The sequence below is a fragment of the Entamoeba histolytica genome, genomic scaffold (genome assembly GCF_000208925.1).
Source record: "Entamoeba histolytica HM-1:IMSS scf_1104750518587 genomic scaffold, whole genome shotgun sequence".
NCBI classification, from domain to species: Eukaryota; Evosea; order Mastigamoebida; family Endamoebidae; genus Entamoeba; species Entamoeba histolytica.
In genome coordinates, this window is record NW_001914860.1 from 24205 (window position 1) to 49664 (window position 25460).

Genomic DNA, 25460 nt, shown 5'->3' on the forward strand with positions numbered 1-25460 from the left:
TAAGTGACGTGGAAACAAATGAAGGATTACGTGGAGACTCCCAACAAACACATCACCTTGAAATAGAGAATAAAAGGGTTGAACTAAAGTAAGTAAAGACAGTTAATTGTTAATATAATGCCAAAGGAAATGGATTATTATAATTGCCTCGGCGTTGCTGCCAATGCAACTGATGAAGAATTAAAAAAAGCATATAGAAAGCTTGCAATTAAGTATCATCCTGATAAAAATCCAGGAAACAAAGCTGCTGAAGAAAAATTTAAAGAAATTTCAGAAGCTTATGCTGTTCTTTCTGATAGTTCTAAAAGAGATATTTATGATAGATATGGAAAAGAAGGACTTGAAAAAGGAGGAATGTCACAATTTGATATGGATGATATATTGTCACAATTTTTTGTACATACAAAAAGACCTTCAGGACCAAGAAAAGGACAATCAATTCAAGTACCATTGAACTGTGATCTAGAGGATTTGTATAATGGAAAAACATTTAAAAGAAAGATTACACATGATGTTATTTGTAAGACTTGTAAAGGAAAAGGAACTAAATCAGGTAATGAACCAACAAAATGTACAAAATGTGGAGGAAATGGATATGTAATGATTACTACTAGACAAGGAATGTATATGATGCAAAGTCAACAAGTTTGCCCTATGTGTAAAGGACAAGGACAAATTATTCCAGAAAATGATAAATGTAAAACATGTCATGGAAAGAAAATTGTTTCAGAAGAAAAAATACTTGAAATTATTGTTCAACCAGGAACCAAAAATAATGAAAGAATTGTTTTTGAAGGAGAGTCTGATCAAGCACCAAATATTATTCCAGGAGATGTTATTTTTGTAATTCAAACAAAAGAACATAGAGTATTTAAACGTAAAGGAAATGATTTGGTTATGGATAAAAAAATTACATTAAATGAAGCATTAACAGGTATTGTATTTACTCTAAAACAATTAGATGGAAGGGTATTATATGTTGAAGGCAAAGATATTATTCAACCAAATAGTTATATGAAAATTAATGATGAAGGATTTACAATTAAACATCATCCTGAAATGCATGGTGATTTATATATCCACTTTGAGGTTGTTCTTCCATCTAAAGAAGAAATCAATAAAAACATTTCTCAATTAAAAGAATTGTTACCAAAACCATCTTCAATTCCAATGAAAGATGAAAAATGTACTGTATGTTCTTTAATTCCATCAGGTGCTCCAACACAACAGTCAGAAAATGGATATAGACAAACACAAATGTCTGATGATGACGATGATGATGATCAACAAAGGGGAGGTGTTGAATGTCATCAACAATAAAACAATAAAAAAGTATATTTTTGAATTGAATTATTTTTTTATAAAACTTATTACTTTATAGATTATTGGTTTCAAAGTATTGTTAATAAACCATTACTCATTTTTTTCATATATCATATAAAGTTGAATAAAAATGATGTTATATTTATTTTGTTTATTTCATAACCAAAATAATTTATATCTTTAAATAATAAATAATGAAATTGTATTTCATTTATTACATTCATATTTTTATTCTAATTTGATTTTTGATTGAATATATAATACTAAATTAAGTTATTGAGCAAGAATTTTTCCTGTTTAATTAATCAAAATATGAAGTTGAGAGTGAATAAAAATAAATAAAAATAAGAAATACTGAAATGAAATAATTTATTATCATTTAAAATACAAATACCAAATTAAAATAATTCATTAACTTAATATAAAAGATAATATTCAATTAATACTTAATTATTTAATTTTTAAGTTATTTTAAAACTATATTCTTCTTCCTTTTTATATTTTATTTTCTATACTACAAGCATTTAGTGTTTATTAAAAATTAAATAATTAATTAGCTCAAGAAATTCTAAAATCTACTTTTTTTTAAGAGTAGTGCTTGTCTTTTATAATAATAATTAATGAAATAAGATATTTTCTTATTTATTTTATTCTTTTTAATTAAATTATTCATAAATAAGTTCATAAGCATAAAAAACATCAACCAACTTTGAGTTAAACAAAAAAATATTATTTAGATTATATCTATATATGACTTCCATCTATAATCCAATTCATAATGACGAAGTAGGACAATTGTATTCGAGAAATTAATTAAAATATTTGTGTTATTCAAACAAAAGTATAAAAATTTCAAAAGGAAAATAATAATGTTTTACAAAAATCAAAGTCTAAGACGGATAAATTAAAACATTAATTGATAAAAACAGGGTATTATAGTTAAGGAATTTTTGTTGTAAAAGATAGAATATTTGTTGTAAAAGATAGAATACAAGGGGTGTATTAATGTTAGTTTTGTTGTTCAGAATAAATGTGCTACAGTTTTAATAATTTTTTAAGTCTAATAAATGGTTGATTGAGATACAAAAGAAACAGGGATTATGAGCAAAAAAAAATACCTATTTGAGTTAAAAACATGAAATAAAAATACAAAAAAAAGAATCAAATAGAGTTTTTTTAAATTAGAACCTTAGTAATAAAAAGAGAAAAACAAGAAATTATGAGAAAGGATAATATAATAATAAACCAAATAATAATTAAAGTCGAATAGTAAATATATAATTATATAAAATAAGTAATTTACAAAAAAAGACTAATGAAAACGAACTTAAAAAAATTATCACAACTCCTATGTCTAATCAAGAGAAAAATTCTGTGTCTTATGACCCAAATGATTACTCATATACAATGTCACCTTTACAACAACAACCAAGTTATGTTGATCAAGAAAAATATGATTGTATGAAAATGCAATATGAAGAAGAAATATTAGATCTTAAAGAAAAAGTTAAAAAGTATGAAGCTGGATATCATCAAGCAAAAGGATTATTAAAAGAATATGATTCTCTTATAAATTATTTCCCTCCTCGTGGAGAACATTTTTGTTGTGGAAAGATAGAAAAAAGTTCATGTATTAATGGTGTTTATAATACTAATTTTTCAACACCATTTGCTAGTATTCCAAAGGTTATGGTATGTGTTCTTTATCCACAAATTAACAAAATTGATGCTTCAAATATTGAAGCAACAGAAACAGGATTTACATTAAAAGTTGGTCCAGGAGTACCATCATTAGTAGATGGGTCATTCTTTTTCTGGATGGCTTATTGTCCAATAAAACCAAAATCAGAAAAATTAATACAAATAGTTGATAAATTAAAAGGTGTAAAAGTAATGAGTGAAAAAGAAGCTGAAACACAAATTTCAAAATATATAAAAAAGTATGATGTTAATGATGAAGATGCTACTGGAAGAACATTTTTATATTATGCATGTGAAAAAAATTATAAAAATTTATGTGAATTTTTAATTAATAAAGGGGCTAATGTAAATGCATGTGATGAAAATAGATATTCTCCTTTACATAAAGCTTTAACTGCTGAAAAAATTGATAAGTCACTTATAGTTCTTTTAATAGACCATGGAGCTGATCGTGCTTTAAAGAATGAAAGATTGAATACACCATTACATTATTTATGTAGAAATAAAAATTTAAAAGATTATTATGATATTCTTGAATTATTATTGCAAAAAGGAAATAAAGAAGATAATGCTAATTTTGTTAATATTGCTAATTCATCAGGAGATACTGCTTTAACTATGGTATGTGCTAATTCAATGGATCTTAAATCAATTCAATTATTATGTGAATCAGGTGCAAATGTTAATCATCAAACAAATAATGGAATATTTCCTTTATATTCTGCTGTTATGAAAGGAAATACTGATTTAATGGAAATGCTTCTTAAATATGGAGCTAATATTGGACAAGTTTATAAAGGAAAACCTTTATCTCAAGTTGCAGAAGAAAAAGGTCAAATGGAAGAATTAATGAATATAATTAGAATTAAATATGATGGTGCAGTTCTTAGTGTACAAGAAATTCAAAGTACTTCTGAAACATTTGAAAATGTTACATTCCCAACAGAAATTTGGACGGGTAGTGTAATGAATTCTAAATTACTTCATATTGATATGGATACTCTTCCAACAGGATTTCATGTTGAAAATTATTTTACATCAACAACACATAAATATAATTTATTATTAAAGAGAAATGTTCATGACCCACAAGCATGTATTCCATATTATCAAAAATATTTTACATCTGCCGATCATAATAATTATATTATTAATTATGAAAATGATATTTCTATTGTATCAATATCAGATGATAAAACAAGAAAAAGAGTTATATTAAGAAATAAAAGAAATGATGTTAGAAAGATTTATGAAGGAAAAACTGACCATCAAATTTTAAAAGATTTATTCCCTGAATATAAAGAAAAGTCAATGGTTCCAATAAGGGGAGAACCTATTTATAATGCATTATGTAAATTTGAAAATTTCTTTACTTATAAAAGATATAAATTTGGTGTATTATATGCTGCTCCTGGACAAACAAAAGAAATGGAATTCTTTAATAATAGACAAGGTTCTTCTTATTTTGAACATTTCTTAACACTTCTTGGAGATAAAGTTGAATTATTTGGATATCAAGGATTTGCTGGTGGATTAGATACTAAAAATCATTTAATGGGAGAATATACTTATGTTAATAAATTTTCACTTGGTAATATAGAAATTGTTTATCATATAGCACCTTATTTACCATTTATGGAAACAAATGACCAACAATTAGATAAGAAAAGACATATTGGTAATGATGTTGTTGTATTAATTTTTAAAGAATATGCAGGAAAACCAGATCCAATTGATATTGAATCTTTTAAAACTCAATTTAACCATTGTTTCATTGTTGTTGGATTTGATGTTACTCAAAATAATCCACCTGAAGCATATGAATATTCAATTAATATTTGTTGTAAAAAAGATGTTGCACCTGTTGCACCATTTATTACTACAGATAAATATCAACATAATCAATTTTTCTCACAATTCTTAATTGCTAAATTAATTAATGCAGAAAGATCTGCTCAAGATTCTCCAACATTTAGAGCTAAAAGATTAGCTATTAGACAAAATCAATTAGAAGCTATTATGCATTCAGTTGGTGCTAAAAAATAATTTCATTCTTTCTTAAAATAGAAATTATTTTTAAAAATATTTAAAAAAAAAAATTTAAAGAACTAAAAAAAGAGAAAAAAATTTAGTTTAATGGCTACAAATTGTATTACTGCTTATAAACAATTCATTTCTGATTATCAAAGTGATACCACTTTTCAGTCAACAAAAAAAGTTCCAAAGAATATTAGTAAGTCAATTATTACATTAGTAAAACAAATTAAAGAATGTAATACTACTCTTCAAGAAGTTATGTATGCTCATGCAATGAAAGAGGGATTTGTTATGTCAAATAATATTGGAGATAGAATTGCAGAAGCAAGTTTATTGGCATATAATGCAGAAGAAGATAAAGAAAAGAAAGAAATGATTCAAATTGTTAAAGAACATTTTAATATAAATATTGATGACCCAGAAAATACTGCTATTGGAAATTATGCATGTGACAAGTTAGTTCAAGTACTTAAATTTCATTGCAATCAAATTGGAATTCGTGCTTCTATAATTGATGTTAATATTAGTCATGAAAATAGAAGAAAAAATACATCATATTTCACAAAAGACTGCTCATTTGATGCATGGAAAATTTTAAGAAGAGGAACAATTGTATTATATAAAATGTCTGCAGGAGAATATCAATTTGCACGTGTTGCAAAAGATTGTCGTCTTGTAAATGAAATTATGGATGTTCCTCTTTATATTTCTGCTGATGAAACAAAACAAATAGGAATTTGTTGGAAAGAGTTGTTAATAGTCCCTTCTGAAGTTGTTGATCCAAATTCATTTGGAGGGTCATTAAGTGCTATATGTAAAGATTGTGCAGAAGTAATGATGATTAAAATTATGAATGAGATGAATGACTTTGTTATGAACAAACTTAATACTGATTTCAAGATTGATGTTAGTGTTCTTTGTAAAAAAGATAATTTAACTAGAAGAAGTGTAAAAAAAATTAAAAGTGTTCAAGAACAATTAAAAGGTCTTAGTGAAAATACATTATCTGACTTTTATGAAGAAGTTACTGAAACACTTAGAGTTAAATTAAGTTCAATGGTAGATCTTGTTAGAAGAGGAGTAGTTCCTACTTATGTAGTTTTTCAAAATAGACCAAAAAGAGATATTATTATGGGAGTTGCATATCTAGAATGGGCTCGAAATAAATATTCTCAAATTCTTAAGAATACTGATAAATTAATAAAAGTTCTTTCTAAAGAAAAAGAGTTAATTCTTAATGGTTCATTACCTAATGAAATGAAAGAATGGCAACAACAAATTTTATCTGAAAAATCTATGGAATTATTAAGTGAATATGGTTTTGATGATTCTATTGTATTAAATAACTCTACTAATATAGAAGGAGTATTATATAATAAATTTGTTATTGATCAATTATTAAGTAATTTAAATGAACCATCAATTGATAAAGAAATACAAACTCTTCTTACTGAAATGACTGATAAATTATTAAATTATTTTGCTAAGTTACGAAGTACTGCTGTTTCTGTTTCAAAACTAGGAGATAAAGGAAAAAGTGATGAACAAATTATTGAACTTTTAACTACTTTTATTGCTTCAAATAAAGAAGAACCTGTTGACTCTTCTCTTCAACTTATTGTTGATGAAATGAAACGTGTTCTTGATTTGATTAAGTCATCAGATAAACAACATAATAATAAAGAAGAGGAAAAGGGTATTTATGCTCTTTTTGTTGATATTCTTCAAAATCTTTCTCAACAATATTCAGATTGTATTGAACAAAATAAAGAAGCAATCGAAAGATTTAATGAAGAACCATATATTGAAAAGAAACAAAACATTGATCAAGGTTTAAGTCTTGCACCACATGTTCAAATGCAAAGATGGTTGAGTAAGAAACAAGTCAAACAAAATTAATTTAAGTTTTTTTTTCTGATTCTATGTTTTCTTATCTAGGATTGATTCGAGAGTCTTCTTTTTATTTCTAAATCTATATATAGAGTTCTTCTCCGTTGCCTATTGAAACAAATAGTATCAATCTTACTTTTTAACTACCTTTTTATCTTTAATGAACTTCTACATTTCACTAGAAAGTCTTCTCAATTTTTTGTTTAATTATCGAAATAGATAAAGAATAGTTTGGAATTGTCATTTCAAAAAACAAAAATATAGTTTACTTAGTTCAGTAGCAGAATTTATTTTATACCCATTTTTTCTAGTGCCTGTCTTGAAATTAATTTTAGGAGAGAGTGATTGTTTGAATTTATTTTTGAAAAGATTCTGTTAATATAAACTCATAGACTGCCAATTTCATTCATTAATTGTAGAAAATGAAAATGTCTGATATTTCATTTGGTTGGAGCAAACTTTCTAAACATGATCAAGTTAATATTCTTCAGATATTATTGATTCTTCCTTTTGTATTAATTTGTATTCCGTCGTCTTTCAGTAGATCTAAACAATATGACACTTTTCCTTCTCCAATTAATTTATTATTTGCTATTCCCCAATTTATTCTTATTTATATTCTTCGAGTTATACTTGTTGAGAATATATTTCTTAAATTAGGAGAAAAAGTTGTAGTCCATAAACCACAATGGACAGAAGAAGTAAGACAAGTAAGAGTTCAACGTTTCTCAGTTTGTTTCTTCAAAATGTTATACTTCTTTATTACTGCCCCTCTTGGAGTTGGACTTTTTAGAAATGAAGATTGGTTCCCTACTCAATTATTTGGTCAGGGTAAACAAGATTTAGAATATATGTGGGAAGATTTTCCATTCCAACTGCCTACTTGGAGAATTACCTTCTTTTATTGTTGGGAATTAGGATATCATTTCCATTCACTTGTACATCATATGCAAGGTGAAAAGAGAAATGATTATTTTGAAAATTTATTACATCACGTCGCTACAGTATTTCTTATTGTTTTTAGTTATTTGAATAACTGTGGAAGATGTGGATGTCTTATTCTTATTCTTCATGATATTGTTGATGCAATTATGTATTTTGCTAAGTCTGTTAATGATTTAAAAACTCAAATTCCTGCTTATCTCTCTTTTACCCTCTTAGCAATATCTTTCCCTAGATTTAGAATATACTTTTTGGGATGGTATTTGATTCCAGCTGCTGGTGGTTGTATCAAGTATGTTCCTGATGATCTTCCAGGTGGATTTCTTGTGTATTGTTTGATTATGTCACTTCTCTGTGTTCTTCTTTTACTTCATATATATTGGTTTACATTAATTCTTAAGATGGTATATAAAATAATTACAGAAAGAGGAAGAATTGCAGACCCTCATACTATTGGTAACTAAAAAGAAATCAGTAAATATTTTGTATTAATTAATTTATTTCTTCTATTTTTAAAAAAAGAAAAGAAAGATTAGTTATAAAATCTTTTATGATGAACACTTAACATAAAATTTATAATGAATTTGATCATTTTGATATATATTCTATCAAAACAGTTTTAATAAGCAATTAAATTATGGTGTTTTGGCTAAACAAATTTTTTAAAAATAAATATAGAACTTTATGATGAGCTATATCTTTATATCTAGTTTCAATAACAGTATCAAAAAAAATATAAACAAAGATTTTAGTTGTTTGTTAGTTTTATCTAACAGTAATAAAAAAATTAACTAGATATGTAGTTACTTGTCACAAGAATGATTTCTCTCCATTAAACAATAAGAAGTAAACACAAAGCATGGTTTAATAAAAAATAACAGAAAATACTTCTAAACTTAATTCAATTTTATGACAATTCCCACTCTAAATACTTTGCTAATTCAGAAGCAATATCGTCACACCCTCCTAACAATGCCACATCCCTTCCTAGATTATCATAACACATCATTTTACCAACTTTCTCTCTATTAATACATACTCGAGGACAATTAATAGGGACGTGATCAACTAAATTAGCAAAAGGATAAACAACAAGAGCAGTTCCAATGATGAGTAACATATCACAATCATCAAATTTATCCTTTATTGACTCAAAAAATTCATCTGGTAAACTTTCATTAAAGAAAACAATATCAGGTTTAATCAATCCTCCACAATTACAATGAATAATTTCTCCTTTCTTAATAGACTCAATGAATACTGAAGTATCAGGATACTTTTTATGGCAACTAAGACAATGGGATGACCTAAAAGTACCATGACTACAAATAACCTTATCATTAGGAATTCCAGCAACAGATTCAAGACCATCAATGTTCTGAGTGTAAACCATTTTAAGAATTCCTTTATCATTTAGTAACTTTAAAAATCTATGACATTTTGTTGGAAAGTATGTGCCTTGTCCAGGAAACATAACTTTCATTACTTCATAGAATGGTGCAGGATTAGATGGAAAATAATTCATATCAAATACAGCTTCTGGATATGGAAGATTATATTTTTGTAAATTAAAATACAATCCAGTTCTAGGTGATCTAAAATCAGGAATTCCTGCTGTTGTAGACATTCCAGCTCCAACTAATGCAATAATATTTTTTACATGATTCTTTCGAATATATTTTGCCACTCCTTTTACATCATATGTTTCAAAAAAGGGTTGATAAAATTTAAAATTGGAAGTATGGTCTTCCAGTGCTAATTGAAACAATACGTTTAATGACTTATTAACAACATAACTATTACATTCATAACACCAGAAATTCATACTTTGAACATTAAATACTACTGGATGTCCACGTTTTAATGAATGTTTTTGAGCATGTCCATTACAATATCGAGAACAACCAATATGTAAACAATGTAAACAAATCCATATTTCTTTTTCATTACATGAATTACAGGTATGTTTTCCTGTGATATGAGAATGTCCTCATAAATTTAAAAAAAAAACGAACGAAGAGATAATAAAAATGATTTTGGTGAATATGTCGCACTAATGAAATGACAACACTCTTTAGGTATTACTGAAAATTGCAATGACATTGAATCACAGATCTCAAAAAAAAAAGGTTTAAATACCCTAAATCTTCTTTCATTAAATAACGTATAATATTGATTTAGTCTTATATAACATTTTAAGAATGTGTGAGTATTAAACTCATAAAAGTATTAAACTTAAATATATGAATCAATGAATTTGTCGTACAAGAATGTCTCAAGAATAAATTTTAATTCTCTATTTACTACTAACCAATAACATTTTTTTATTTTTATTTTTTTTTAATTAGAAAAACAAAACATAAAACTAAATATTTCAATGCAAAAAACACAAATTGAAGAACCAATTGATTTAATTAAATTATCACTTGATGATAATGTATTTATAAAATTGAGAGGTGGAAGAAAATTAAAAGGAAAATTAAGAGTTTGTTTTAATAAACAATTTATATATAAATAAAGTAATTCATTATTTTAGGCATTTGACCAACATCTTAATATTATCTTAACTAATGTTAGTGAAATGTATCAAGAAAAAACAAGAACTTTTCCAGTATTATATATTCGAGGTGATTTAGTAATCCTCATTTCTCCACAAAAGGAATAAAATGAATTTTTTTTTACAAAATAACAAGGTTAGTCGTTTTTTTTAACTTAAATCAATCAATTCTCCATCTACAATTTCTGCATTAAATTCTTCAGGTGTTTTTGGACGTGGAGACTCTTGCATTTCTTCTTGTTGTTTCATCATTTTTGAAACATCTTCAACATCATCATTTTCCATTTTAAATATTGCTTCAGTTTCATCAATAAGTTTAATAGGTTCTATTTTTTTATTTGAAACTTCACTAGAAGAATGAGTTAAGAATTGAACAGAATTATCTATTTCCAATTCTAGAGGTTTAATTTCTGTTAATGTTTTTGTTTTTTTAGTAAATTCTTCCAAATCTTTTTCAAAATTCATATCATCTAATTCTATTTTAAATATATTTGCTTCTTTAGCAATTACTGGATTAAGAGATTCAATACCAATAATAATAGTATTTATTGTCTTTGATAATTTTTCATAAATTTGTTGAATTAATGAAAGGGCTGATGATATAATTGAAGGCATTTCATCTAAATAAACTATTTTTCTACATTCATTTGCTTTTTTAACACTTTCAATATAACATTCTTTTATATGTTGTTGTTTTTCAACTAATAATTGTTTTTTTTGAACCAATTTATCTATTGGTTGAGTATTATTAGATAACGCATTATTTAATTCTTTAGTAATACAATCCAAATCTTGACATATTTTGTTATATAACCCTTTTTGTTTTTCAACAATTTTAATATTATTTTCATAAATTTGAACTTTCTTTTCTATTTCAACTAAAATTCTTTTTTTTTCAGTTTCATAATTTTTTATAAAAATTTCTAAATCATTTTTTGTACTAATCAAGCGTTCTGATGTTTCTTGATGAACGTCACTTACTAATGAACCTTGTGTATTAATTTCTTTAAATAATATTGCCATACTAGATTCCATTAAATCAATTGGGTTTGTTGTATCGAATCTGCTAATTTTAAGAGGTGTTGTGGTTTGAGATTTTAGTCGTTTAGCATAATTTGCTTCAATTTTTGATCTTGTTTCTAAAATAACTAAATAATTTTTTGTGATTGAAGATAAGACTTCTAATTTATCTATAATGGCTTGTTGTTCAAACAGAATTGGTGTTGTATCAACCATACTTAAGGGTATTATTATTTTTAGTTAATCTTTATTATTCTTTTTCAATTAAAAAATATGAAATGAATAAAGAAAAATAATTTATTTTTATTTTTATTTCACTTATTCAATGAACTACATCTATACATTACATTCTCTCCATACATAACATTTTTAGGTAATTTCAATTGTCTTAATGATACACATGAATCAAACGCATAATCTCCAATAATAATATGTTCAGCTAATGACTCAAACTCAACTAACCCAAAACAATCCTTAAAACAAAATGCACCAATCTTTGTTATTGATGATGGTAAACTTATTCTGTCAATATTTACTTCTCGGAAACAATTATCTCCAAGTTCTTGAATATTTTGTGGAATATCTTTTCCATAAATTATTCTATCATTTTCAGTATAAATAATATGAGTACATTGAATAAATCCAATTTCAAAATAATTTGCTTGAGTAAATGAAATTGGATAATTGTATTCATAAATTGGTTGTTCATTGATAACTAATTGAGTTAAATGACAACAACCTTCAAAACAATTTGTTTCAATTATCTGTAAATTTGATGGTAATGTAACAGAAGTTAACTTACAACATGAACAAAATACACCACCAAATAAAGCAGTTACTGAATTTGGTATTTTGATTGATTCAAGAGATGAACAATACATGAAACATTCTTTGTCTATCACTTTCAATCCTTCATGTAATGTAATTTTAGATAATTGACCAGATCGTTTAAAAGCATCTACTCCAAGTCGTGTAACAGTACTTGGTATTTCAATTTCTTTTAACGATACTGTTTTAAAGATAGATAAATTATCAATACAACTAACTTCAGGTAAAACAATTTTAGTAAGATGATAACATTTATAAAAAAGACATTGACCAGTACTTTTTAATTTAGAATTTTTTTCAAAAATAACTTCTTTGAGACTTTGACATTGATAAAATATAAAATGACCCATTTTAGTCACTGAAGATGGAATAGTAATTGAAGTCAATGAACAACATTGATAAAATGCACCTGACATAATTTTTTCTAATTGTGTTGATAATACAACTGAAGATAATTTTCTATTATTAAAGAAACAAAATTTTGGTATAGATTTTAAAGAAGAACAATCAACATGCTCTAATTCATAGCATGACTCAAATAACTCATTTCCAATCTCTTTAATAGTTGATGGAAAAATAAAAGATTTATTTATTCGATTCTCTCCAAAACATCCTATTCCAATTCTTTTAATGTATGATGGTATGATTATTTGTGTATTTTCTTCTAGTTTTGCATCTAATCCAGTAATATTTGGTGTTAATAAAATATTATTTTTGTAATCCTTTGTTGTTAATGAAACATTTGTACAACAAACACCACATCGTTGTAAATAGTATGCTTCTTCAATAGATACAATTCCTGTAAAAGGACCATTAATTGTAACTGAAGTTAAAGACTTAACTTTCTTAAATATATATGGACCATATTTACATTCATTTGGTAAACTAATACTCACTAAATTAGTACATTTACTAAAACAATTTTCCCCTATAGACGTAACTGTAGATGGAATAACAATTTTTGTTGCTCTACATGAATCAAAACACATACTACTAAGTGAAATAAAACAAGGTGGTAGTACAATTTCTTTTAAGAAAGTATTAGTAAACATATTTGGTCCAGCTTTAAGAGAAATTCTATTATTGGCAAATGTATTAAATGATGATAAATCATTATTTGGAATAGTGTTCATAATAATACATTTTATTTTAATTCCAATACGTGAAAGAAGAATAAACTCATCATTAGAAACATCAAAAGGATAAAACCCTTCATTATCCAATTGAATATCTATGTTTTTAATTGAAATACATCCATTAAAACAATTAGGTGCAATTTGTGTTACACTAGAAGGAATTATTATTTCACTAAGACTTGTACACTTGTTGAATGCCTCACTTTTGATTTTACTAACAGAAGGAGGAATATTGATTTTTTTTAATGAACTACAACTATCAAATGCATGTTCATAAATTTTAGTAACACTGTATGGAATGTCAATAGAAACTAATTTAGAACAATTAAAGAAACAACCTCGTTGAATTGTATTAATAGAATACTTAGGTAATACTACCTTTTTTAAATTAACACAATTACTAAATGTAAATGGTGAAATTACAGTCACACTATTTGGAAAATAAATAGAAGTTAATTGGGAACAATCTGAGAAACATTCTTCATCTAAATGTATTACTGATGATGGAACCCAATAACTCTCCAATTTTGTATTACCTGAGAAACATTGTTTTCCAAGAATTGATGGAGTTAATGGAATATGTAACTTAGTTGAATCATTTGGTTCAGATACCTTAACATTAACAGGACTAATTCCATGGTTAAGTAATAATGGTAATTCAGAAGTACTTATTTCAAATGGATAATCACCATTAGGGTCTCTTGGAACATCAAACTCTGTAATTGCTGAACAACCTTTAAAAGAATTAATTGAAATATTTACAACTCCACGTGGAATAATTAAACGAGTTAAACTAGAACAATTTAAAAACGCACCACCTCCAACAAATTTTAATGAATTAGGAAGGTCAATTGTTCTTAATCCAGTACATGACTCAAATGCTGATGAACCTATTTCAATTAAATTGCCTAAATTTACAAATGTTGATAATCCAAAACAATAAGAAAAACATTTTAATGGAATTTGGTTAATATTTGAAGGTATTATAATACTTTGTAATGATGTACAATAACAAAATGCTTGATTTCCGATTTTTGAAAGATTATATGGAAGTCGTATTTTTTCTAAATGTTGACAAGCATAAAAACAACCAGCGCCAATCATAGTAACACTTTCTGGTAATACAATTTCTTTTAATGACTGACAATTTGCAAAAGAACAAAATGGAATTGATTTAATATTTGAAGATAATATAATTGTTTTTAATGAACTACACGATTTAAAACATGAGCGTTGTAATTCAATAACAGTGTTTGGAATTTGTATTCTTTCTACAGTATCTATTTCACTAAAACATTCTTTTCCAATTTTTTTTACTTCTTTTGGTATTGAACTTCCAAATGTAATAAAGTCTTTTTTAGTATACATAACATTATCACATTGAATCCAATTTTTCTTATTTTCAAGATAATAATAATATGGAACATAATATTTGATTCTATATAATAAATGATTAGATTGTATTTTCTCTTCAAAAGGATAATATAAAAACTGTGTTTCTATGTTTCTAAAGAAGTTTAAATCATAAACGGGAATAGGATTATAATGAAATTTATCAATGGTATCTTTAAATTTTTTACACACCATTACCACATTCTTATAGTCATCTTTTGTAATAAAATATTTTGATATAATCATTAGTGAGTATCCATCTAACTTCTTGTTCATAAATATTTATTTTTATAGTTTCTTGACAAAACAATTTTTTTCTTAAATTAAACCCTTTTCTCCTTTAACAAATAAACAAATTAAATATTAAAATGAATGGAGAAGAAAAACAAGTCAAGTTAAACCATATATTGTATATGGACGATTTAAAGATAATGACTAATAACCTCGATGAAATGGAAATTACACAAATTAACTAAAGAAATATTTAATGCAGTATGATTAAAAATTAATGTAGAAAAGAGTGTGATAATGACTAATATTAATAGTCAAATAAATGGTGAATTAGCTGAATTACCAAGAGTAACTAATGATAACCATTATAAATATCTTGGTATTGAAATATGAGATAAAATAAATATTAATAAATATTGTACAAGAATATTAAATGATATATCTTCTATTCTATCATCATTAAACACTATGAAGTACAGCAGCCTCAATACAATAAGAAAGATTAATAATGATATAATCTCAAAATTAAGATATGGGTTTTGTATTGTCAAATATAAACTAGGAGAATTGGAGAAGATAGATAAACAAATAAGAAAATCATTGATACAACTCCAATTATATAGTAGAAACATCCCAAAAAGTAGATTATATGTTAAAATAAATGAAATGGGATTATGATTAATGTCATCAAGAGATGAATATGATAAAGAATTATTAAGAATATATTTAAAATATAAATATCAAACACAGAAATAGGAGAAATGATAGAAGCAATAAAAGAAAATCCAAATGGAATAATTAAAAGAATGAAGAAAGCATTTGGTAAGAAGATTAATTTTAATGAATTAATGAATATAATAGAATTAAATGAAAGAAAGCACAATGTAAAGAAAGTATTTGAATGTGTAAATAATGAATTAAATGATAGATATTTAAGTGAATGGAAAGAAAAGAAATGTGGTGAATATATAAGATGTGCAAATGGCACTTTCAATGATAAAAAATTAACAGTAGCCACATGGATATCATTAAATATAAAAAGAAATGCATTCCTCCAAATAGTAAAAATGCAAGAAGGTGTAAGTATGAAATGAAGTATTAAATCTAAAATACTCAAAAATGATGCTTTAAAATATTGTAAACATTGTCATAACACATTTGCATCTATTAGTCATATATTGTTAGGATGTCCTGTAATGGAAAAGAATCAAATATTAAAACATGATTATGTTTGTAAACAAATATATAAACAGATATTAATTACACATTTCAATGAATTTGATGCAATTGACTTTAATAATCCTCATAAATGTATTAATAATGATAAAATGGTAATAACATACAATAAAGATTTATTAGTTAGTGACCATTCTTTCCATGCTAGAAGACATAATATATAATATCAAAATATTACAGAAAAGAAAGGATATATTATAGATGTTGCTATATGTCAAGATAATAATTTAGAATTAAATTAAATTCATAAAATAAATAAGTATAAAGAATTACAATAGAAAATAAGAAATAATAGAGAAATAATATATGTAGAAATAATATCTGTTATATTATCTATAAATGGATTAATACATAAAGAATCAGCAAGAAGATTAAAAACACTAAAATTACAATTACACTTTTCCAAAATCCTACGAACAATAATAATAAAAAATATGAAAGACTTAATGTTTTACACATTCAATTCTGGCAACACATTAGAAGAAGAACAATCTAATGCGAGCATGCTAGAAATGAACTCTATTACACAAATAAAGCATATTGAAGAAACTGAAATAATCACTTCTCAATATGAAGAAAATCCAATTGTGGATATTTCTAATAATTGACCTTTTTGTTATAAAAGAATGCATTTCTACAATTAACTAAAATGCAAGATGGTGCAATATTCTGTATGTACAGGAATGCGAAGACAATATAGCAACAGTAGAACACATTCTACTATCTTGTATTTGTCATAATAAATCACAAATGGAAAAACATGACAATATTGGAATTATCATATTGATTAATAAGAAAATACACAGGAAATAAACGATATAAAAACCCCATATGAAACAATGCTCAAATATAAAGACATCAAAATGATATTGAACATACAAATAATGCCTAAAAGTGATGACAATATCACAAAAGACCAGACATATATGTAATAGATAAAAAGAACAAAACTAGTCTATTATTTGATATGACTATTGTTGAATATCACAATATTAATTGAGTCTATTTGAAGAAAAGAAATATGTATAATGAATTAAAGAATATTCTAATGAAAATAGAAAAATTAAAAGATGTCAAAATAATTCCAGTAGTAATCTCAATAAATGGATTAATAAATAAAAAAAGTATTAAATTAATTAAAGAATTAAAAATTGACATTGACATTGTTAAAGAAGTTAAAACCATTGTAATTAAAAGCATGAATGATGTCATTGAATATTGATTCTATCACAACCAGATATACTCCTTAGAGTTTCTAGAAGAAGACAAAAGGATTGAATCAGTCTCCCCTGAGCCATTAACAATAGAAACTATTTCTATTAATACTTAGTTAAATAAATTTTATTAAAATTATTTTTTTTTTATCAGTTTTCACAACAGATTTCAGAACCACTTACTAATGACACGACTGGAACTTGTTTATTTGATGAAAGTTGTCCTTCATTTTAATAGATTTGAAGACGTTGTGGAATTCATTTTTATTAACAAAAAATGTGCTGACACAATTAAAGCATTAAAAGTAAATCCTCCTTTTAATGATGAACTTGCACTAAAAAAATTCTTTAAATTCTTTACACCTGAAACTCTTGACAGACCTTATTTAACAACAGATATATCTATTTATAATAAAGTAAAATGTATTAGAGATGTAATTATATCTATTTTTTGTAGTCTTAACGTTCCACATAAACAAATAATTCCACTTCTTTCAAAAATTGTTTCAATAAGTTTAGATACACCTTCTGTATATGAATATAAATCAATACCAATTGATTTCTTTATAAAACATGCAACTAAATTTATTAACTTACAATGTATTAGTGGAGACTTAAAATTATTAGTTAACTTCTTTAAGAATTATTCATACAATGGAACAAATAAAAGTGCTAATTATCCAAAAAAAATTATTATTAATAATTATGAAAACCAACCATTAATTTTAAGTAATTATATAGTTAAATTAATAAATAAACTCAAATCTTATTTACGTTTAAGTGATGAAATTCAAATTATAATAATTGCTTACTCACATCCTTCAAATCCTGAATTTTTAAAATGTTTAACTGGAATTACTTATTGTTATTGTGTTGTAACTCCTCAACAATGTGTTCAGAAAGAAGAAAATCTTTCTGTGTTACAAGGAAAATTTATTTTAGAAGAAACAACAGATGGAAAAAGATTTGAACATTTACTTCAAAAGGCTTATGTTCAATCAATTCAATTTAATAATATTCATTCAATAACAACACATTGGGATATTCCAAATTTTATTAAAACATTAAGAATTTATGAAATGGACTTAAGAGAAAACCAAAATGAAAGTAATGATAGCCAAGAAGAAGATGATGTTAATGATGATTTACAAATTTTACAAATAGACTATTTTTTAAAAACACCTTTTCTAGAAGAATTATGTCTTAATCGATGTTCAAATGTTTCGTATCATTTAAACACTTTTACTATTAAAAAAGTTACTACAAATGATTGTTTTAATATTTCTCTGCAAGACAGTGACATTTCACCATTTCCTCATCTTAATAAAATATCTATTTGTAGCTCAGAGAAATTATTTGTTGAAATTACTAATACTGTAATGGAAACACTATCTATTGAAAGTTCTTCTTATTGCGTTATTAAAGGCTCAATTGATTGTTGTCATAGAGTCAATATTAATAACTTGTATAAATGTTCTGTCCCTTGTATTAATTTTTTAAAATCAAATATCCATATTGAAGGTTGTATTAAAACATTCTTTTCAAGTACTAAAACACTTAACGACATTACTATATCTGTAGATGATGAGGATGATGATGAAAGTAATGAAGAAATTAATACTATTTCAGAAGATGATACAGAAAGAAATAACCCATTGTCATTCAAAGGTATTAGTTATAAAGACCTTAATTGTTTGATGTATAATACTTTCAATTATCCTTGCGATAATATCCAAAATTATTTGAAAGATCTACTTACTTTTTACAAACCAAGAAAATTTAATGTTCAAACTGATAGAATAGAATTAATTGATAACTCTATTAAACGCTTAATACCAGTTTATGGTGAAAATTTTGATGCTTTAGTATCTAATGGATTTGTAATACCTGAAGATAAAAGAAAGATGCGAATTATGACTCAAAGTGGAATTGTAGAATCTGAAGCTCTGATTCATTACTATGAAATTGAAGTTTATGGGTATTGTCTCTTTTCTTTAGGATTATGTTATGACCAAAATTGCATATTTGATTTTGATGAACAACATGTAGGATGGCCAGAAGGAAGTATTGGGTATCACTCAGATGATGGTTATATTTATAATGGAGACGGTAATGGTAGCCCATATGGACCAGCTTATGGAACACAGAAAAATGGACATAACATTATTGGTTGTGGATATGATACTATTAGTAAATCTGTTTTCTTTACTTTTAATGGAGAAAAATTAAAATCTATAAAAATGGATGACATAACTCCAATATCTGCAGTCATTGTTGTAGAAATGTTTAATAAAATTACAATAAACTATGGGGATACTCCATTTACATTTAATTTACTAGAAGAAATAAAACATGTTGATCCAGAAAATATATCAGACATTATTACTAATTGATGTTTCACATCTTCTTATTTTTTGAGTATAATCTTAAAATAACAAAAGATGAGCGATATTAGAAAAGCACATGATAACTACACTACACAAACAATTCTTAAAAGAATTCAAGAAGAAAGTGACCGTACTGGAGAAAGTTATGAGACAATCAAACAGTCAACTGATAGAATTAAATCGTCATTAAACACTCAAAATGATATTTCAGAAACACTTAACACTTCTAAAAGACAATTATTTTTTATGAAAATAACAGCAAATGCAGAGGATTTATTTTTCAAATCAGGTCTGTTATTTTATGTTTTAGTGATACTTTATATCATAGTTTCAAGAACTATAGTTTCATGGTTCTTTTCTAATTAATTGAACTTCTTTTATTTTTTTTTTCTTGTTTAATAGTTCAAACCTCTTTTCACAACTAATTATTCAGTTATTTACTACTTCATTATGTCAAAACAAAATTACCAAGTTGTTCGTTACAAATATGAAAAAATAGTTTTTGAAGCCTTATTTAAACCTGGTTGTGCACTCAAAGTTCGTGAAGGTAAATTAGGAATTTCTAATGCAACATTTGCAGATGAGGTTTTTGTTGCCCCACATAATAAAGGAAATATTGCCAAACCAGCTGAACTTTCAAAAGCATTTCCTGGTAAAAGTGGTGATGAAATATTGAAAATCATAGCTGAAAAAGGTGAAATTCAATTTTCTAGTGATGAAAGAAAACAACAAGTAGAAGATAAAAAGAAAAGAATTGTAGAATATATTCATAATTATTATGTTGACCCAGCTACCAATAAACCACATCCAATTGTTAGAATTAATAATGCTTTAGATGCTATGAAACTTGTTATTGATCCTGAAGCTCCAATGGAAAAAGAAATTAAAGAAGTAGAAAAGAAATTAAATGATATTCTCCCCTCTAAACGATTAGAAGTAGAAGCTATAGTTACAGTTCCAAATGACTTTTGTAAACTTGCTGATGGTGCTATGAAGAAATATGGAAGAATTACATCATCTTCAGCTAATGGAAATTCAAAGGTTTACAAAGTTTCAATTATACCAGGTGATTTCGATTCTTTAAATAAAGACTTAGCAAAAGCAACTAGAGGAAATTATCAAATTGACTTACCAAATGGTCAAACCGTTCAAAAGGATGCTTCTAAGAAAAAAGGAAAGAAAGGAAAATAACAACAGTACTACTAAAAGTTTGTGGTAAATTCAATTTGCTGGTTATTCTTAAATTTTCTCATTAATTTTTGTTAATTATAATAAAAAAGAAAAATTAAATAGTAAAAATAAATCAAAAAATTCAATCATTTTCTTCACTCATGTCATTACTAGACATATGAGACTTATCATTACTTTTATTTTCTTGAAGACTATCTTCTTGACTTTCACCTTCACTCATTTTTTCTTCTTTTATATTTTCTTCTATCTCACTTTCACTCATTTCTTCTTTCTTTTCAGATCCTGATACAATTTCATCTGATTCTTTTTTAATAAGAAAATGAGACATTTGTAAACACATATTTAATAACGCAAGTGCTTGTTGACTTTGAGTTGACATCTTCTTATAAGTAAGACTAAGTGCTTTAAATAAATTTCGTAAATGTGGAAGATATTCAGAAGATGATGGAATTGCTGTTTGTGCAAGGGAGATATTTGGTTTAACTAATGTATTAATATGGAATCTAAGTAGTGCTGCCGTGAAAAAGACTGCTCTGTGGAAAAGTAATCCACTTACTTCTTTAGTTAAATATTCTAAAACACGAGAAAGAAGGGCAATTGGAATTCTACTTGCAACACTAACTATTTCTTCCATAGGAATTGATCTAAATGATTGATTTATCAAATTTTTATCATTTAGATGAACTGAGAAAATAAAGGCAGAAAGGAAATTTCCGTTAGACAAATGTTCTAAAGCTGCTTCAGGTGTAATAGCTTCTGAAAGACAATAAGGTTGGAAAGCATGATTTCCTGATGTATATAATTGGACTCCTGCATCAGTTAAAATGCTAAGAGTTTTACCAGCAGGTGAAACACAAATTGATTTAGTTTGAATTACTTTTTTTGTTTTCTTATCAAGGTTTTGTTTTAATTTTTTACTAGTAACGAAATCATAGATATTTGAATATGAATAGTCTTTTGTTACAAAAGATTTAGATACTAATGACTTAGAAATAACATTATAATATGCTACATATTTACTATTCCCACCACAAACAACCATTTCATCATTATCTGCAAGGAATTTTACAGAACTTACATACTTTTCTTTTCTTGCCATAATTTGTGTTGGGTTATATGAACTTCCATCCCTTAAAGTATCTGGGGCTGCAGTTGTTGATAACTTAATACCACCAACTAAATCATTTCTATATGCAATAAGTCCAATCATCGATTTATCATCACATCCATATAAATAAAGATAACCATCTCTACAAGCTGAAACATACATTGTACCAATTGAATTAACAGATATTGACATAACTTCAGATGGATGGTCTATAACTTCTGTTTGAAGATCATTTAAGAAATTAACACATCTAACAGTTTTATCCCATGAAGATGTTGCAAGCTCTGATGTAACTGGGTGAATACAAATATCTGTAATAGGTCCTGCATGTCCAGTTAATACATCAAGTAACTTAGAAGTACGAATTGAATACAAAAAGACTTTTGCATCTTCTGATGAATAGGCAGCAATAATATCTCCATCCCTTGGTTCAATTACAATTCCATCAAGTTGATGAGTATCAGGATGAAGTGCTCGATAGCACTTCTTTTTAATAAGATCATAAACCATAATTTTACCATTTCCACCAACCCCTATCACTGAAAGAGAATTAGGTGCAAAAGCAATTCCTCTAACAGCACAATCCTCTCCAACATCTCCTTCTTGTTTAATATTAAAATTAGCAATACATTCACCTGAACCAATCATCCATATATTTAAATTACCTTGTCCATCTCCTGTGGCAATATATTGACCATTTGGAGAAATAGTTTGAGAAAGAATTGCAGTCCTATGACCAACAGATTTCATTAAATAAGATTCTGTCTTCCACTCATATACCGTAAGGAAATCATATTCTTTATTTCCTAATGCAATACAATTACCTGTATTTGAAACAGCAAGACTAACATATTTAAAATCACATTTATAAGCATGTAATTTAGTAAACTGAGTTGTCTCAAAAATATTAATTTCACCATCAATATTTGCAGCAAGTATAGATCCACCAAAAGCAGCAAAATGAATTCTATTTTTTGGTGGAATGATTAATTGCTTTTCTATTTGTTCAAAGTTTTTTGTTTCTTTATTATATTCATATGAAGCACAAACTCCAGATGGTGATACAATATATAAATGGTTATTAACATATTCACAAGCAACTACAGGCAATTTCCAAAATGCAATTTTATGTTTTATTTCTCCTTTTGATGTTAAAATTAATCCTCTATTTTCATCAGTAAACACAATAACTCGTCTTTTTCTCCAAACGATATGAATAATTTTAGAATTAGTAATAAATGATCGGTATTGTCTTACTAAAGTAAAAGAAACAGGCCTAGTTAAAACTGGAATTCTCCATATTTCAACTTTCTTTTCAAATCCTAATGCAAATAAAGGATAATCTGGTGAAAATTTAACACATAACACATCATCTTTAAAATTAATAGACGAAAGAACTGTACGTGTTGCAACTGATATTAGTATTCCAAAATTTGTTTCATCAATAACTAATATAACACTATTTCTTGAATCAATTGCAATTAACTTGATAGGTCGAAATGTTTCAACAGGAAAAACAGAAGAAACATGTGACTGAAGGTTTGTTACATGAATTCTATTTCCAGTACAACTATATAAAGAAATCCCATCCGGAGCAAAACATATATTTCCTGAATTATTGATTACACCAAATATATTTTCCAATTCATATACATTCATCTCTTCTCTTTGTTTTGACTAAAACCTTCTTATTTTTTTTTTTTTAGGGTTTTTGTATTTCTTAATATAATAATGTTATGTATAACTATTTAAATTTATTTGTTTTTCGGAAGTATTTCTCATCACAATACCACAAAAGTTATTTATTCATTACAAATAACCTCTAAAAAGATAAGTATGTCTATAACTAATAACTCTCATATAAAAAATAAATAAATTGTTTATTTGATATAAAATAACATTAAAAATACTTTAAAAGTGACTTTTCAATATTTTTCTGTTGAAATAAATATTTACAAAATATTTTTTAAATTAAATCAACTTGCAAACAAAATATAACGATTACAAAAAAAAAAACAAATACTTTGGATTAGTATTAATAAATTTTTTCCTTTGTTGAACAGTTTGAACATATTTTCTTATAAAAGAAAAAGGCATTAATTATAGCATAAAAAAGAAGGTTTTTTGTTTGACTTAAACCCCAGTCTCTTCTTATGATTAAGTATTTTATTATCTTTAAAATGTAAAAGATATTATTACATAAATAAAAATTTGAAGAAATAATTGAGAAACTAATACTTTTCAAAAAAAATTCAAAAAAAGAGAAGTTCCTAAAAAATAACAACAAACAATTCACAAAAAGAATTTAAAAGATTAATTTTCATTGACAGCAGAAATTAATTTGAGAATTCTTTCCTTACTCAATTCATTTTTCCAGAATCCATCAACTTTGAAATATGAACCAACGATGAGGGCATCAGCACTAGAATACTCATTAACGTTTTCAGGTGTTACTCCAGACCCAACTAAGACTGGGATAGAAACTGATTTTTTTACATCACGAACTTCTTGTGGGTCAGTTTTAACACCAGTAGAAGTACCTGTAATAATAATACCATCAGAAAGGAAATATTGAGCAGTTTTTGCAGTATCAATTAAGCTAACATCTGAAGTGATAGAATGGGCAGAATGTTTCTTTTTAATATCAGTAAAAACTAACACATCTTCAGCGCCAATCATCTTTCTGTATCTTAACAATTCACCTGCATTAGAATCAATGTAACCTTCATCAGCAACATGACCAAAAACAAAGCCTTCTGCTCTAATAAAATCACATCCAGAACAAAACGCAGCTGCCATTGCTTGTTTGTTTGCTGCAGCAAGAATTTGAACACCAACTCTAAGGTTTAATTGTCGTTTTATTTCATACCCAACAATACTCATAGCACTAGTAATTTCAGGTCCAGCAGTACTATTTAAATAAGGTACATCATGCATATTTTCTATCATAATTGTGTCTAAGCCACATTGCTGATAAACAGTAGCTTCTTCTACAGCCTTTTCAATGATTGCTCTACATCTTCCAGCAGTTGATGAGTAATTAGGTGTTCCAGGGAGAGCATGGACATGAACCATACCAATAATTCTGTTGTGACCTTCAAAGTAATTAGTTGTCATGAATAGTTTTTGAGATATTAGAGATCCTCTTCCTTTTCGTTCTAATCTGCTAGAACGTTCGTGTTAGGAATTTAGGAATAAATTCTCAAATTACTCAATTAAAATCTTTTAGGTTTATTTTATCAAAAACAATAGAACAACTATCATTCT

General features: G+C 26.1%; 13 protein-coding genes across 13 annotated transcripts, besides 4 other annotated features; 8 read left to right on the forward strand and 5 right to left on the reverse strand.

Moving 5' to 3' along the window:
- Positions 1–117: 117 nt before the first annotated feature.
- Positions 118–1320, forward strand: EHI_151260 (DnaJ family protein; the record flags this gene model as incomplete). Its single annotated transcript, XM_652338.1, has 1 exon — positions 118–1320. One exon carries the CDS (start codon positions 118–120, stop codon positions 1318–1320), a length of 1203 nt encoding a protein of 400 aa, XP_657430.1.
- Positions 1321–2673: 1353 nt separating this feature from the next.
- On the forward strand, positions 2674–5070 carry EHI_151270 (Rap/Ran GTPase activating protein, putative; the record flags this gene model as incomplete). Its single annotated transcript, XM_652339.1, has 1 exon — positions 2674–5070. The coding sequence occupies one exon, from the start codon at positions 2674–2676 to the stop codon at positions 5068–5070; it is 2397 nt and encodes a 798-aa protein (XP_657431.1).
- Positions 5071–5160: 90 nt separating this feature from the next.
- On the forward strand, positions 5161–6960 carry EHI_151280 (uncharacterized protein; the record flags this gene model as incomplete). The annotated part of the gene is made up of 1 exon (XM_652340.1): positions 5161–6960. One exon carries the CDS (start codon positions 5161–5163, stop codon positions 6958–6960), a length of 1800 nt encoding a protein of 599 aa, XP_657432.1.
- Positions 6961–7373: 413 nt separating this feature from the next.
- Positions 7374–8357, forward strand: EHI_151290 (longevity-assurance family protein; the record flags this gene model as incomplete). Its single annotated transcript, XM_652341.1, has 1 exon — positions 7374–8357. One exon carries the CDS (start codon positions 7374–7376, stop codon positions 8355–8357), a length of 984 nt encoding a protein of 327 aa, XP_657433.1.
- A 443-nt stretch (positions 8358–8800) lies between these two features.
- On the reverse strand, positions 8801–9996 carry EHI_151300 (Sir2 family transcriptional regulator, putative; the record flags this gene model as incomplete). Its single annotated transcript, XM_652342.1, has 2 exons — positions 8801–9864; positions 9909–9996. 2 exons carry the CDS (start codon positions 9994–9996, stop codon positions 8801–8803), a joined length of 1152 nt encoding a protein of 383 aa, XP_657434.1.
- Positions 9997–10270: 274 nt separating this feature from the next.
- EHI_151310 (U6 snRNA-associated Sm-like protein LSm3, putative) lies at positions 10271–10558 on the forward strand (the record flags this gene model as incomplete). Its single annotated transcript, XM_652343.1, has 2 exons — positions 10271–10378; positions 10430–10558. The coding sequence occupies 2 exons, from the start codon at positions 10271–10273 to the stop codon at positions 10556–10558; spliced, it is 237 nt and encodes a 78-aa protein (XP_657435.1).
- A 42-nt stretch (positions 10559–10600) lies between these two features.
- Positions 10601–11686, reverse strand: EHI_151320 (uncharacterized protein; the record flags this gene model as incomplete). Its single annotated transcript, XM_652344.1, has 1 exon — positions 10601–11686. One exon carries the CDS (start codon positions 11684–11686, stop codon positions 10601–10603), a length of 1086 nt encoding a protein of 361 aa, XP_657436.1.
- Positions 11687–11784: 98 nt separating this feature from the next.
- On the reverse strand, positions 11785–15102 carry EHI_151330 (uncharacterized protein; the record flags this gene model as incomplete). Its single annotated transcript, XM_652345.1, has 1 exon — positions 11785–15102. The coding sequence occupies one exon, from the start codon at positions 15100–15102 to the stop codon at positions 11785–11787; it is 3318 nt and encodes a 1105-aa protein (XP_657437.1).
- Positions 15103–15168: 66 nt separating this feature from the next.
- Positions 15169–16911: a repeat region.
- Positions 16912–16913: 2 nt separating this feature from the next.
- Positions 16914–16989: a repeat region.
- Positions 16978–17627: a repeat region.
- Positions 17563–17638: a repeat region.
- An 81-nt stretch (positions 17639–17719) lies between these two features.
- EHI_151340 (uncharacterized protein) lies at positions 17720–19900 on the forward strand (the record flags this gene model as incomplete). Its single annotated transcript, XM_652349.2, has 1 exon — positions 17720–19900. One exon carries the CDS (start codon positions 17720–17722, stop codon positions 19898–19900), a length of 2181 nt encoding a protein of 726 aa, XP_657441.2.
- Positions 19901–19948: 48 nt separating this feature from the next.
- EHI_151350 (uncharacterized protein) lies at positions 19949–20260 on the forward strand (the record flags this gene model as incomplete). Its single annotated transcript, XM_001913316.1, has 1 exon — positions 19949–20260. The coding sequence occupies one exon, from the start codon at positions 19949–19951 to the stop codon at positions 20258–20260; it is 312 nt and encodes a 103-aa protein (XP_001913351.1).
- An 84-nt stretch (positions 20261–20344) lies between these two features.
- EHI_151360 (uncharacterized protein) lies at positions 20345–21085 on the forward strand (the record flags this gene model as incomplete). Its single annotated transcript, XM_652350.2, has 1 exon — positions 20345–21085. The coding sequence occupies one exon, from the start codon at positions 20345–20347 to the stop codon at positions 21083–21085; it is 741 nt and encodes a 246-aa protein (XP_657442.2).
- Positions 21086–21206: 121 nt separating this feature from the next.
- Positions 21207–23852, reverse strand: EHI_151370 (WD domain containing protein; the record flags this gene model as incomplete). The annotated part of the gene is made up of 1 exon (XM_652351.1): positions 21207–23852. One exon carries the CDS (start codon positions 23850–23852, stop codon positions 21207–21209), a length of 2646 nt encoding a protein of 881 aa, XP_657443.1.
- Positions 23853–24506: 654 nt separating this feature from the next.
- Positions 24507–25310, reverse strand: EHI_151380 (uncharacterized protein; the record flags this gene model as incomplete). Its single annotated transcript, XM_652352.1, has 1 exon — positions 24507–25310. One exon carries the CDS (start codon positions 25308–25310, stop codon positions 24507–24509), a length of 804 nt encoding a protein of 267 aa, XP_657444.1.
- Between the last annotated feature and the right edge of the window lie 150 nt (positions 25311–25460).